We start from the raw sequence: 13,057 nt of genomic DNA, 5'->3' as shown, positions 1-13,057 counted from the left end.
CTGGGAGGCAGAAACAGGAGGATCATGCAGGTTCGAAGCCAGCCTTGCTGGCTTAAGAGACCCTGTTTCCACATAAAAATATAAAATAGGTCTGGGAGTGTAGCCTGGAGAAGGGTTCCATCTCCAGTACCGCCAAAAACAAAACAAAACAACAAAAAAAACTCTGACCAGAAAGCCAGGTGTGGTAGTACACGCTTGTAATCCCAGTACTTGGGAGGCAGAAACAGGAGGATCCGGGTTGGCAGCCAGCCTCAGTTACTTAGGGAGGCCCTCTGGAACCTAGTGAGACCCTGTTTAAAAAGGCTGGGGGTGTAGCTCGGAGGTAGAGTGCCCCTGGGTTCCATCTCGGCAGCACCAACAAAATAAAACAGTAAAAGCCCTGGCCAGAGCATTTCCCAGCCCCGCCTCACCTGCCTTAGTTCAGCTGGCGGATGAGCTGATTGATGGCTTCCCCTCGATAGCCGGGCGAGCCCATCTCCTTGAGGAAGCCCACTCTATTCTTGGTAGCATGGCGGGCCACAGAGAGCTGGAACGGGCGCAGGAAGCGAGAGACTTCCTGGAAGTGCTCCCCCGGGAAGGCAATTTCGTGAATGAGGTCTTCCAAGCAAATCACACCGAACCTTCCTAAGAGACAAGGGCACAGGCTGCTTACTCAGGCCCACCGGCTCCCACGGAGCTCTGCCTGCTCCTGGGCCCCAAGGACACGCAGGCTCCCCGCTCCCGACCGAGACCTGCGCTCACCCAGACGCTCCTCGATCACTGCGTTGTCGGTCAGAGCCACGGCCTTCCCCTTCACCTGGGCCTGTCCCCGTTTCAAGATGAGTTCCCGAACAGACTTCAGATTCGGAAAGCTACGGGGCAGAATCAAGTGCAGCCTTAGCCAGCATCCGCACACCGCAGCACCTGGCTACTTCCTGCAGACTGGGGACGTGGGACCGGTCACCCACCTCCCCGAACCAGGAAGTGCCCTGCAATCACAGTGCAGCCTGGGCATACTCGGTGAGGGAGAAAACGGCTCTGGCCACGCGTGTAATCCCAGAGCTTGGGAGGCTGAGACAGGAGGATCGCAGAGGTTCGAAGCCAGCCTCGGCTACTTAGCGAGGCTCTCAGCAGCTTAGTGAGACCCAGTTTCCAAATAGAGTGTAGCCTGGAGGTAGAAAGCCCCTGGGTTCTTTCCCCGGTACCTTCCCCCCACGCACACTAGGCAAAAAATTGTTTCCATCCAGGACTGGTGGTGCATACGTATAACCCCAGCTATTTGGGAGGCTAAGGCAGGGGAGCCTCAAGTTCCAGGCCAGCCCAACGAGACTGTCTCAAAATAAAGCAAAAAGGGCTGCAAATGCAGCAGTGGCAAAAAGCAAGCCCAACGCCATGAGCTCCTGGGTTCAACCACCTGGCACCACCAAGAAACAGAAAGAAAGCAGACCGATTCCAGGTTGCTCCAGAGGCCTATCGGTGGTGCACACCTGCAACCCTAGTAGTTGGGAGGTCGAGGCAGGAGAATCACATGTTTGAGGCCAGCCTCAGAATGTTTTTTTTTTTTGGCAGTACCAGGGATGAAACCCAGGCACATTCTACCTCTGAGCAACACCCCTAGCCCTATGTTTTTATTCTAATTTTGAAACAGGGTCTCACTCAGTTGCAAAGGGCCTCGCTTAGTAGCTGAGGCTGGTGAACCGCAATCCTCCCATCTCAGCCTCTGAATGCTGGGATTACAAGTGTGCGCCACCACGCCAGGCTCTAGCACCCCCTCTTTTTTTTTTTTTTTACAGTACTGAGGATGGAACTGAGGGGCATTCTACCTCCAAGTACACATCTAGCCCTTTTTATTTATTTGTGGTACTGGGGTTTCTGGAAGCCCTTCTACCTCTGGGCTACACTCCCAGACCTATTTTTATTTGGAAACAGGGTCTCCTAAGCCAGCGCGTGCGGCTGGCTTCGAACCTGCGCGATCCTCCTGTTTCCACCTCCCAAGCGCGGGGATTACAAGCGTGCGCCACCACGCCTGGCTACTTTTTAATTTTCAATGTTTTTTGTGGTACTAGGGAAGGAACTCAGGGGCTTTTCTACCTCTGGGCTATACTCCCAGACCTATTTTCCATTTTATTTGGAAACAGGGTCTCACTAAGTTGCCGAGAGCCTCACTAAGTAGCTGAGGCTGGCTTCGAACCTGTGCGATCCTCCTCTCAGCCTCCCAAGCGCTGGGTTTACAAGTGTGCGCCACCACGCCCACTCCTCTTTTTGAGACAGGGCCTCTGTAATTGCGCAGGCTGGCCATGACGTGCAGTCCTCCTGCCCCAGCCTCCCGAATGGCTGGGGTTAGGGCACGCACCTCCATTGGTCTTGTACCCATCTTCCTGACTTGTCTACTCTGCAGACTTGCGATGGCTCTGCTCAGCCGTCAGCACACCACCCTCCCCTCTAGTTGCCATGCGTCCCGAGCCGTGGCGCTCTGGGGACTGTGGTTATAGCAATGTCCACCAGAGCAACAAGAGCCCAAGAGAACCACACCCTGTGCGCCTGCACATGCACACAGAAGCTCACGAGAATTCACCCAGGAAGCCTTACTCACCCCCAGGTCACGTATGGCTCGACTACACGCAGCATTTTTAGGTTCTGGGGCGTGACTCTGACAAAGACACCACTAAATATTTTCTTCAGACGCAGGTTTGCAATGGTCTTCTGCACCAGTGAACTCACCCCATTGATCCTAAAACAAATGGTGACAAGTGAGTAGGCTGTCGCCAGTCGGCTCTGCAAGTGCCTACGCGGGCGGCACGCGCCCCAGACACCACGCCTCCAAGACCGCGTGACCGGGAGGCAGCGTGTAAACACACCATTTCCCTGTGACATGCAGCAATGCCCAGGCGCTAAGGGAAAAGAGGAGCCCCGAAGATGCTGCTTTGAGAACACATGGCTCTTACACATGCAGCAAAAAGCTGGACTTGCTTCTACAACCAGCAAACACGACCAGAGACTGAGCTACACCCCCAGCCCTTCTTATTTTTTCTTTTGAAATGGGGTCTTGCTAGCCGGGCGTGGTGGCGCACATTTGTCATCCCAGCATTCGGGAGGCTGAGACCGGAGGATCGCAGTTCACGAATGACTCGGCTACTCAGTGAGGCCCTCTGCAACTCAGGGAGACCCGGTTTCAAAATAAAGAATAAAAAATAGGGCAGGGGGTGTAGATCGGAGGTCAAATGCCCCCGAGTTCCATCCCCAGACCCACAAAAAAAAAAAAAAAAAAAAAAAGAAAGAAAGAAAAGAAAGAAAAAGAAAAGAAATGGGGTCTTGCTAGGTCGCTGGGATTATCATTTTTATTTTGCAGGTCTGGGGATAGAACCCAGGGGCATTCGACCTCTAAGCTCCACCCCCAGCCCTACTTTTTATTCTTTATTTTGAAACAGGGTCTCACTTCACTAAATTGTGGAGGGCCTCGCTAAGTAGCTGAGGCTGTCTGCGAACCATGATCCTCCTGTCTCAGCCTCCCGGATGCTGGCATTACAAGCGCGCGCCATCTCGCCGGGCAGAGAAGCACCAAATAAGGATGGTTGTTCCCGGCAGCGCGCATGCTCCACCCACTCACCAGACCCCTCCACCTCGGGAGGTTGCATACAGGCCTGGAAAGCCTCTCTCAACACCGGCCAAGTCCTCTCAAGTCCAAGTTCCTGCTTTAGAACATACCACCCCCGAGCCCCCAGCCCATCCTGCAGCTTAGCACTTGTGTGCCAGTCCCGCTGCCAAGCTCAGTCTTCCTAACCTTGCCCGTATGCTCAACCCTGAAGTCCTCAAAAAAAACATGCCACAGTGGCTTGGATCCGACGACCTGTCCTCCAAAGGGAGTCAGCCGCACCCCGCCCACAGTCTGGACGCCCAACCCCGCACCTTTGGATGCGGACGACAAAGGCCAAGGAATGCTTGTCAGGCGCTTCCAGCGCACGAGGCTTCACTTCCAGTCGTCGGAGGCGCACCTCGTCCCGTCGCTGCCTCCAGGAATCGTGTAGGAAGGACTCCAGGCGCTTAAACCTCAACTCTTTTACTTTCCTCTGCCACAGAGAAGACCGCCATCACCACTTTTGGCCACACTTACCTCTACTCCGCAGCAGTCACTCATGACGCTTTCTAGGGCTCATCTTCCCCGTTCTGCGAAGGGGCTCAAACACCCACACTATCCATTCGCCCTCCGAACCACACCCCCAGCCCTATTTTTCATTCTTTCTTTATTCTGTGATACTGGAGATGGAACCCAGGGGCCTTCTACCTCCAAGAGACACCCCCAGCCCTATGCTTTATTCTTGATTTTGAAACAGGGTCTCACTAAGTAGTAGCTGAGGGTGTCCGTGAACCGCGATCCTCCTGGTTCAGCCTCCCAAATGCTGGGAAATGCAAGTGCACCACCATGCCTGGCTGCTCATTCTTTTTTACTTTTTTGGTGGTACCGGGGTTCCTGGAAACCCTTCTACCTCCAGGCTCCACTCCCAGACATATTTTATACTTTTTATTTGGTGGTACTGGGGGTGGAACCCAGAGGCTTCCTACCTCCGGGCTATACTCCCAGACCTTTTTAAATTATTATTATTTTTTTAATTTGGAAACAGAGTCTCGCTAGGTTGCTGAGGGCCTAAGTAGCTGAGGCTGGCTTCAAACCCATGCGATCCTCCTGTCTCAGCCTCCCAAGCGTGGGGATTACAAGTGTGCGCCACCACACCCGGCCGGCTATTTTATACTTTTTATTTGGAAACAGGGTCTCTTAAGCCAGTGCAGCGGGCCTCGAACCTGCGTGATCCTGTCTCTGCCTCCCAAGCGCAGGGATTACAAGCATGCACCACCATGCCTGGCTCTCATTATTTTTGAAACAGGTTTTATTAAGTTGTGGAGGGCCGCACTAAGTAGCTGAGGCTGGCTGTGAACCTGTGATCCTCCTGTCTCAGCCTTCCAAGTACTGGGATTACAAGCCTGTGCCTGAATGCCTGGCATTTACTTTTTATTTTATGTGGTTACTGGGGGTGGAATCCGGGGCCTTTTTCTACCTCGGGGCTATACTTCCAGACCATATTTACTTTATTTGGAAACAGGGTCTCACTAAGTTGCTGAGAGCCTCACTAAGTAGCTGAGGCTGGCTTCGACCCTGTGATACTCCTGTCTCAGCCTCCCAAGCGCTGGGATTACAAGCGTAAGCCACCATGTCAGGCTCCATATATATATATATATATTTTTTTTTTTTAATTTTTTTGGTTGTACTGGGGTTCCTAGAAGCCCTTCTACCTCCGGGCTACACTCCCAGACCTGTTTTTACATTTTTTATTTGGAAACGGTCTCTTAAGCCAGTGCACGCGCCTGGCTTCGAACCAGGGCAATCCTCCTGTCTCCGCCTCCCAAGCGCGGGGATTACAAGCGTGCGCCACCACGCCCGGCCTATATATATATTTTTTTAAACATGTTTTCTAGCACTGTGTGGTGGCGCACGCTTGTGATCCCAGCATTCACAATACCAAATCTGCTCCAACACATGCTGGATAAATCCTAATGCCTCCCTCCTGGTTCCCAGCAATCACCTCTTTCTTTGCCAAAAGTGCCTGTTTTGCCTGGGTTGCTTTGAGGGCCTGGTAAGCCTTCCTTTTTTTCAGGAGATTCTCTGGAACCAAAGGGATCTTTTTCTTTTGCCTGATACAGAAAATTGAAATCAGCGACAAGTTTAGGCAACGAACATTCGATGGCTTTCCAAACCTGGACTTCGGGGTACACTGCTGCGTTCAAATTCCAACAGACTGGGGCTCTCCCGACTCCAACCTTCAAAACAGACCCCTAATATTTCACTCATCCCCAGTCTAAAAGCTCAATTCCTTGGTCCCCGGGTTCATACGTCAACACAGCCACAGCCTTTCGTCAACTCTGGCGGCGATGAGATCCTAGTAACACTGAGACTCCCCGCCCCCCGCCAGAGGATCAACACTGAAAGCTAGGCTGCGTGAACCCCACGCTGGCACTTTCCGGCCGGTCTCCCTTCCACGCCAGCTTCCTCACCGCCTGCCCGAAAGATCAGCGGACCTGGGCCTGGACCGCGGCCCCCTGCGCTGGCTCCGGCCCTCCGCGCCCCACTCCCGCCCTCTGCACCCTGGAGCCTTTCCTCTACGCTTCCTACACTCCACAGGTGTCTTCCTTCTCCACCACCATAGCGTAAAGGCCACGGATGACATGGGATACGCAAGGCTCCGCTCCAGAGAGTCAAAGGCCCAGGTACTCACGCTTCCTCCGCCATGTTTCCGGGGTTGCGGCCTCTGCGCATGCGCAGCCCCGGCGCCGCGGAAGCGGGCCGCTCTATGCTTACTGGACCATAGAGACGGGAGCTCGAGCTCGCTCTGGAGGACCCGGGCTGGGGAGCTCGAGGGCCTGATAGGCCTTCCTCTAGAGGCAGGGCAGAGGACCTGGCAACATTCTGCGAGGCTGGGGGAGGTAGACAGGAGGCTAAGAGACCGGTGGGCGCCCGGAATCAGGGCCCTGACCAGCCCACAGATAACTATCCAGATTAAGGATTAAAATTACGTAAAAGTCCAGCCGGGCGTGGTGGGCACGCTTGTCATCCCAGCACTCGGGAGGCTGAGACCAGAGGATCGGGGTTCCTGGCCAGCCTCAGCTACGCAGTGAGGCCCTCCGCAACTCAGTGAGACCCTGTTTCAAGCTAAAGAGTAAAAAATAGGGCTGGGGGTGTAGCTCGGAGGTAGAGTGCCCCTGGTCCATCCCCAGACCCGCAAAAAAAAAAAAAAAAAAAAAAAAAAAGTAAAAGTCATTGGTTCCCCCAAACCCGATTCTGACTAATCCTAAAGGGGCAGGTGGAAACCCGCAGAGCGTGTGAGCTCAGCAATTAGTCCACCCAGAAGCTAGTGCCAAGCTGCCAGCTGCTCACTCCTGACGGGCAAAGGCCACAGGACAGCGCGGTGCTCAGGGTCACGCTGAGGCCCCAAGCTCACTCGCACTCAGCACCTCCCCACCAGAAGAGGCTCCAAAGGGTAGGCATCCATTAAATAATAGCAAAGAAGAGACAAGAAGAAGCCAACAGTTTGTAACTTCTTTTATTTATTTATTTACTATTTATTTTTGCAGTATTGAGGTTGGAACCCAGGGGCATTCTAACTCTGAGCTACACCCTCAGCTCAATTTTTTTAATTTATTTTTTGTCTTTGTTTTTTGGTGGTATTGGGATTCCTGGAAGCCCTTCTACCTCCGGGCTATACTCCCAGACCTGTTTTTATGTTTTTATTTGGAAACCCGGGTCTCTTAAGCCAGCGCGTAGCTGGCTTCGAACCTGCACGATCCTCCTGTCTCCGCCTCCCAAGCGCGGGGATGACAAGCGTGCGCCACCACGCCCGGCTTTTTTTAAATTTTGAAACGGTCTCACTGAGTTGCAAAGGGCCTAAGTAGCTGACGCTGTCTGGGAACCTGGATCCTCCTGTCTCGGCCTCCTAAATGCTGGGATGACAAATGTGTGCCACCATGCCCCGATTGTAACGTATTTTAAGTCAGTACTTAGTTTATGGGTGAATAAATGTTATATTCGGGGACACTGACAATAGAAGGGGGAGAATTTCAAGGTTATTTAACAACTCTCCAGCTAAATGGGACTTTGGCAGTCAGGAGCCAGAAAATGGTCTCCAGCAGAGGGCGCTGGGAGAGCATTTATCCTGGCATAGGAGCCACCACCAGACACCAAGAAAACCCAGAGTCCTTTCTTCTTGGTACTGGGGGTGGAACCAGGCAAGCGCTTTGCTACTGCGCTAAATCCCAGCCCAGGTGGAGTCTTCTCAACCAAAAACTTGTTCACATAACTGTATTTGTGTTTCTTCAACACTGGCCAGGGCCGTCAGGACTGGGGAGGACACACGATTCCCCTCCCAAGTGAGCTGAATGAAAACAGCCTGGCTGGTTGAACAGCCTTAAGATTTTTTTTTTTTTTTTTAAGAATCTTAATAAGGCGTGGTAGTGCACACCTGTAATCCCGGAACTTGGAAGGCTGAGACAGGAGCATAGCAAATTCGAGGACGACCTCAGCAATACTGTGCGACTCTCAGCAACCTAGCGAGATACTGGGGACGGAACCCAGCGGCATTCTACCTCCGACCGACACCCCAGCCCTATTTTTTATTCTTTACTTTTGAAGCAGGGTTCCACTGAGTTGTAAAGGGCTTCTAGTAGCCGAGGTTGTCCGTGACCGTGATCTGTTTTCTTGTTGGCCACTTCTTTTTTCCTTGTTGTTAAAGTGGATATTGAACTCAGGAGCATTCTACCTCTGAGCTACACCCCAGCCCTATTATTTATTCTTTATTTTGAAACAGGGTCTCACTGAGTTTCAAAGGGCCTAAGTAGCTAAGGCTGTGAACAGCGACCCTCCTGTCTCAGCCTCCCAAATGCTGAGATTAAAAGCGTGTGCCTCCACGCCCGGCTTATTATTTATTTATTTATTTATTTATTTCCAGTACTGGGAATGGAACCAGGGACATACTACTTCTGAGCTACATCCCCAGCCCTATTTTTAATTCTTTATTTTGAAACAAGTTCTCGCTGAGTTGTAAAGGGCTTAATTAGCTGAGGCTGTCCGTGAACCTGTGATCCTCCTGTCTCAGCCTCCCAAATGCTGGGATTACAAGTGTGTGCCACTACGCCCAGATCCTTTTTTTTTTTTTTTTTTTTCAGTACTGGGGATGGAACCCAGGGGCATTCTACCTCCAAGATACACCCCCAGCCCTACATTTTATTCTTTATTTTGAAGCAGGATCTTCCTGAGTTCCAAAGGGCCTCACTAAGTAGCTGAGGTAGTCCGGGAACTGTGTTCCTCCTGGCTCAGCCTCCCAAGTCCAAGTAACGGCATTACAGGTCGTTGCCACCATGCCCGGCTTTGACGTTGATTGATGAGAAGCCGTCTCTCACAGGAAACGCAAGGGAGTCAACATGGCAGCTGGGGGGCCGGGGAGGAGAGAGCTGTCTCCACTCCTGCGGTCCTTCCATCGACACCTTGCCTTTATTGAGACTTACAACCAAAACATTCTAAGAAAGCGCAGGAAATAGCAATACAATAATAGGGCGAGCCGGGGAGTAGCACCAAGGCGGGCACAGACGGGCCAGGGAAGGGAGGGTCAGCGAGGAGGCTGTCGGGGTCTGCGCCTATCGGTCAGGGGCCCCGGTTACTGGTCCCATCTGGTCCTTGGACTTGTCTTGTGCAAACACTTCCCACTTGACTTGGGTGGGCAGTTCAGCAGATGACTAGCAATGCTCTCAACACAGCTTTCCCGTGTGTGTGTGTGTGTGTGTGTGTGTGTGTGTGTGTGTGTGTGTGTGAGAGAGAGAGAGAGAGAGAGAGAGAGAGAGACAGACAGACAGACAGACAGACAGACAGACACTGGGGATGGAACCCAGGGGCATTCTACCTCCAAGCCACACACCCAGCTCTATTTTTTATTTTTCTTCATTTTAAAACAGGGTCTTATTGAGTTGCAAAGGGCCTAAGTAGCTGAGGCTGTCCTCAAACCACCATCCTCCTGTCTCAGCCTCCTGAATGCTGGTATTACAAGCGTGCGCCACTGCGCCTGGCTTATTCTTTATCTTGAAACAGGGCCTAAGTAGCTGAGGCTGGCCGGGAATCCGGACTCTTCATTCTCAGCCTCCCAATTACTGGGTTTACGAATGTGGGCCACCATGCCTGGCTTTCTTCACATATCTTAGTAATTATAAAAACCCTTTATCTTAACTCCTGCAGGTAGGAGCATCCTTTTTTCTCAGCAATAACTCAGGAGACTATAGGAAGCGCCAGGGCATGGAACAGTAGATAGCAGCTCTGCACCAAGTGCCAGTCCAGAAGAATTTAAGCACCCCAGTTTCTTTTCTCCTGGACTCTAGGGAGCTCCAAAATATAACTTATTTATTTTTTATTTTTGCATTACTGGGGATGGAACCCAGGGACATTCTACCTCCAAGCTACACCCCCAGCCCTATTTTTTTTTTTTTTTTGCAATAGTGGGGATGGAACCCAGGGGCATTCTACCTCCGAGCTACACCCCCCCCCTTTTTTTGATTCTTTACTTTGAAACAAGGTCTCACTTGGTTGCCAATGACCTCACTAAGTAGCAGAGGCTGGCTGCAAACGCGATCCTCCTGTCTCAGCCTCCCAGATGCTGGGATTAGAAGCGTGGGCCACCACGCCTGGCTCCATATATAACTTATGTACCTGTTGGCCCTGTAGTCTACGGGCTCCATAAGAGAAGACAGCAGGTGTGAATTAACCATCTACCCCAAAGTGTAGCACAGCGCCTGTCGCCAAGTCAACTCCTGGAGAAGTCTGGTGGGTCAATGCTGTCTCCACCTGGAGCCCAGCTTGGAGGGCAGGGGAGGCTGTGGGAGAGGCTGCCCGCTGAGGCGGCCCAGCCAGCGTCCTGCCCAGCTGTGCAGATCTCCTCCCCCAGGACACACTGGGTGCTTTCTCTGAACCCAGGAGTGTTACGGCTCCTTTCCTGGAACGTGAGCTCCCAGAGCTGAGGGCTTTTACTACCCAAAGAGAAGACTGCTGGTCTTGCCTCCAGGCGTGCCCACAGGGAGCGCAGCGGCCCTGATTCTCACCCAGCACCCAGGAGATCCTCCCAACTCCACTCCCTTCCTGGGGCACGCGCTGCTGTGGCAGGGCCTGTTGGATTTCACACATTGATCCTCAGCAAGAAGAGAAGTGTAAGCCGGGCGTGATGGGCACGCTTGTCATCCGGGCACTTGGGAGGCTGAGACAGGAGGATCGCAGGTTCAAAGCCAGCCTCAGCTACTTAACTCTCAGCAGCTTAGTGAGTCCTTGTTTCCAAATAACAACAATAAGAACAACAACAAAAACCTAGAAAATAGTGCTGGGGGTGTGGCCTGGGGCTGGAAGGCCCTTGGGTCTCATCCCCAATACCACCAGGAAAAAGAAGTGACTCCAAGAGAAACCTGTTAATTCTGGATTAAGTCTTACGTAAAATCGTTTCCTTTATTCTTTAGCTTTCTCCTTGTTTGTGCAGAAACAAAATAAACATGAAATGGACGAACACTCCCTGTGGAGTGCGCTCACTTCCGTAGCTTTTCAAAGGACGCTCGCTTCTCCTTCCTCACCAAGGACCCAGGTGACGGAGCACTAGGGTCCCCGCGTCCCCGACGTTTGTCATTACTAGGAAAGGCTGGTGGAGTGAGCGTGTCCTCACTGGCCGGGCCACTTGCTGGGGACAGCAGTGTATTTAAGTAGAACCCCCACTGAGCACCTACCTTTTTCTTCTGAGAAAAGCAGCCATTCTTCTTTGCAAAATCAAGACAATCACAGTTGCACATTTTCCCAAATCTTTGGCTGTATTGCAATGGTTGTTTCATTTTGGAATCTCCAACTAAACAATTCCTAACCATGGATTAACAATATAGTTACTGACTGGTTTCTTTTAACAGTATTATCCAACATAACAAAATAAACTGCAATTTGTTATACTTTTTTTTTACAAAACATTTTATAAATATTTTTACAAAATGTATACAAAGCAATTTCAAGTGAGACATACTATACAAATGAAGGTATTTAAGCAAATAAAGCCCACACCACACTGACACGTGACGCGTCCTGTTAAGGTCAAGTCAGTCTGTAAGGCCTCCCTAATCTAACAGAGTCTACTGAATTCTTCAGCGCTAAAATATTTCTTTTCCGTAATTGCCAGTTTAAAATTTGCTTTATCTTTAGGCAGTACTTAAGGACACAGAAAATCAAATGCGTAATAACAAATTCACACTTTTCCACAACAAACAGAAAGGGGGGAAAGAGAAGAAAATGATTTTTGTTACTGAGTACAAGTAGCTCTAAAACTTAACTTTGACTAATGACCTGAACAACTCAACGCTGGCGTGGGGCGAGCGCGGACCTCGCCGGGGGCTCGGCGCGCAGTCACGGCCCGCGCGGAACCTAATCGCAGGAGTAAAGACATTTCATAATCTTCATTTCTCATTATCTAGAACCTTTCCTCCATAAAAAGTAAACTTACATACAAGGACACAAAAATTTACAAGTTTCATTTTGGTAAATTAGGCTCTCCGTTTGCTGGACCAGGGTGAGGGCTTGAAAACCCTCAGGGTGCCGGGGAGAGCGGGGAGCGGGGCGGGAGGCCGAGAGGCCACAGAGGTCCGCGAAGCGGTCTCGTCTCTTAACAATTCCACTGATTTGCAGTAATTAATGTAATTCTTTAGCAGCCCAGGCGAAGGCTCCAGGTATAAAGATCCGCGGTGAGAGGAATTTGATCAGGAGGACCGTCTGGAATTAGGGGGTGTGAGCCCTAAAAGGAGCAGCACCTGGGGAATCACGGGGTTCAGGTGGGCTGTCAGCCCGGGGCTGCTCAAACCCAAAGGTCCAACTGGCGGAACCCACTTATCCTTCTAATGTGTTCTAAGACAGGAAGAGGAGAAGTCTGTAACTTGGGCATTGGCACAACACGAATAAGGAAAAAATGAGACTCCTGGACGGGCCAGATTTTCCTGTTGCAATTGGCCAGACACGGGGTGGGAGGTGGTGTGCTGGGCTTCTCTGCGCGGTGGGACTGGGCAGGGAGGGTGCGGGTCTTCGGCGGCTGCGTCTTTGAAGGAGCAGAAGCCTTCCTTTCCATGGCAGGCCGAACTGGAAAAGAAATGCCCGCCATGACGACGGGGTGGGGGCAGGGGGACCGATGGCACATCGCCGTCGCCAGGGAGGCGAATGGGAGGGGGGGCGTGCACACGCTACGGCCTGAGGACACGGGGTAACAGCAGAAGTGGGGCGGGGGACACGCAAGGACAGCAGGGATGCTCCCTGAAAAGAAACGCCAACGGGTGAAGCAGGAAGTCGTGTTCGCTAAGACAGCACAGGCCACGCTCCCGCGCGGCGGCCTCCTCCGGCCGGCTCTGCTCTGCTCTCCCCTCCGCCGCGGCTGCCGGTCACCTTTGGTTTGTCTGTGTTTTGGTAATGATTGCTGCCGGGTGACTACTGTTCTCAGACAACATGAAATGTAAACAAAGCCAAAGTCCCCTTAAAGTTTAAACT

At 51.8% G+C, this 13,057-nt stretch overlaps 1 protein-coding gene across 1 annotated transcript; it reads right to left on the bottom strand.

The window, feature by feature from the left end:
- Nucleotides 1–415: 415 nt before the first annotated feature.
- RPL7L1 (ribosomal protein L7 like 1) lies at nucleotides 416–12,677 on the bottom strand (the record flags this gene model as incomplete). The annotated part of the gene is made up of 7 exons (XM_080700583.1): nucleotides 416–624; nucleotides 742–851; nucleotides 2,573–2,710; nucleotides 3,886–4,046; nucleotides 5,556–5,664; nucleotides 6,246–6,327; nucleotides 12,536–12,677. 7 exons carry the CDS (start codon nucleotides 12,675–12,677, stop codon nucleotides 416–418), a joined length of 951 nt encoding a protein of 316 aa, XP_080556709.1.
- Nucleotides 12,678–13,057: the final 380 nt, after the last annotated feature.

The sequence above is a fragment of the Muscardinus avellanarius genome, assembly GCF_963383645.1.
Source record: "Muscardinus avellanarius genome assembly, chromosome: 8".
NCBI lineage: Eukaryota > Metazoa > Chordata > Mammalia > Rodentia > Gliridae > Muscardinus > Muscardinus avellanarius.
The sequence above is the reverse complement of the archived record's forward strand: the minus strand, read 5'-3'. Positions and strand labels throughout refer to the sequence as shown.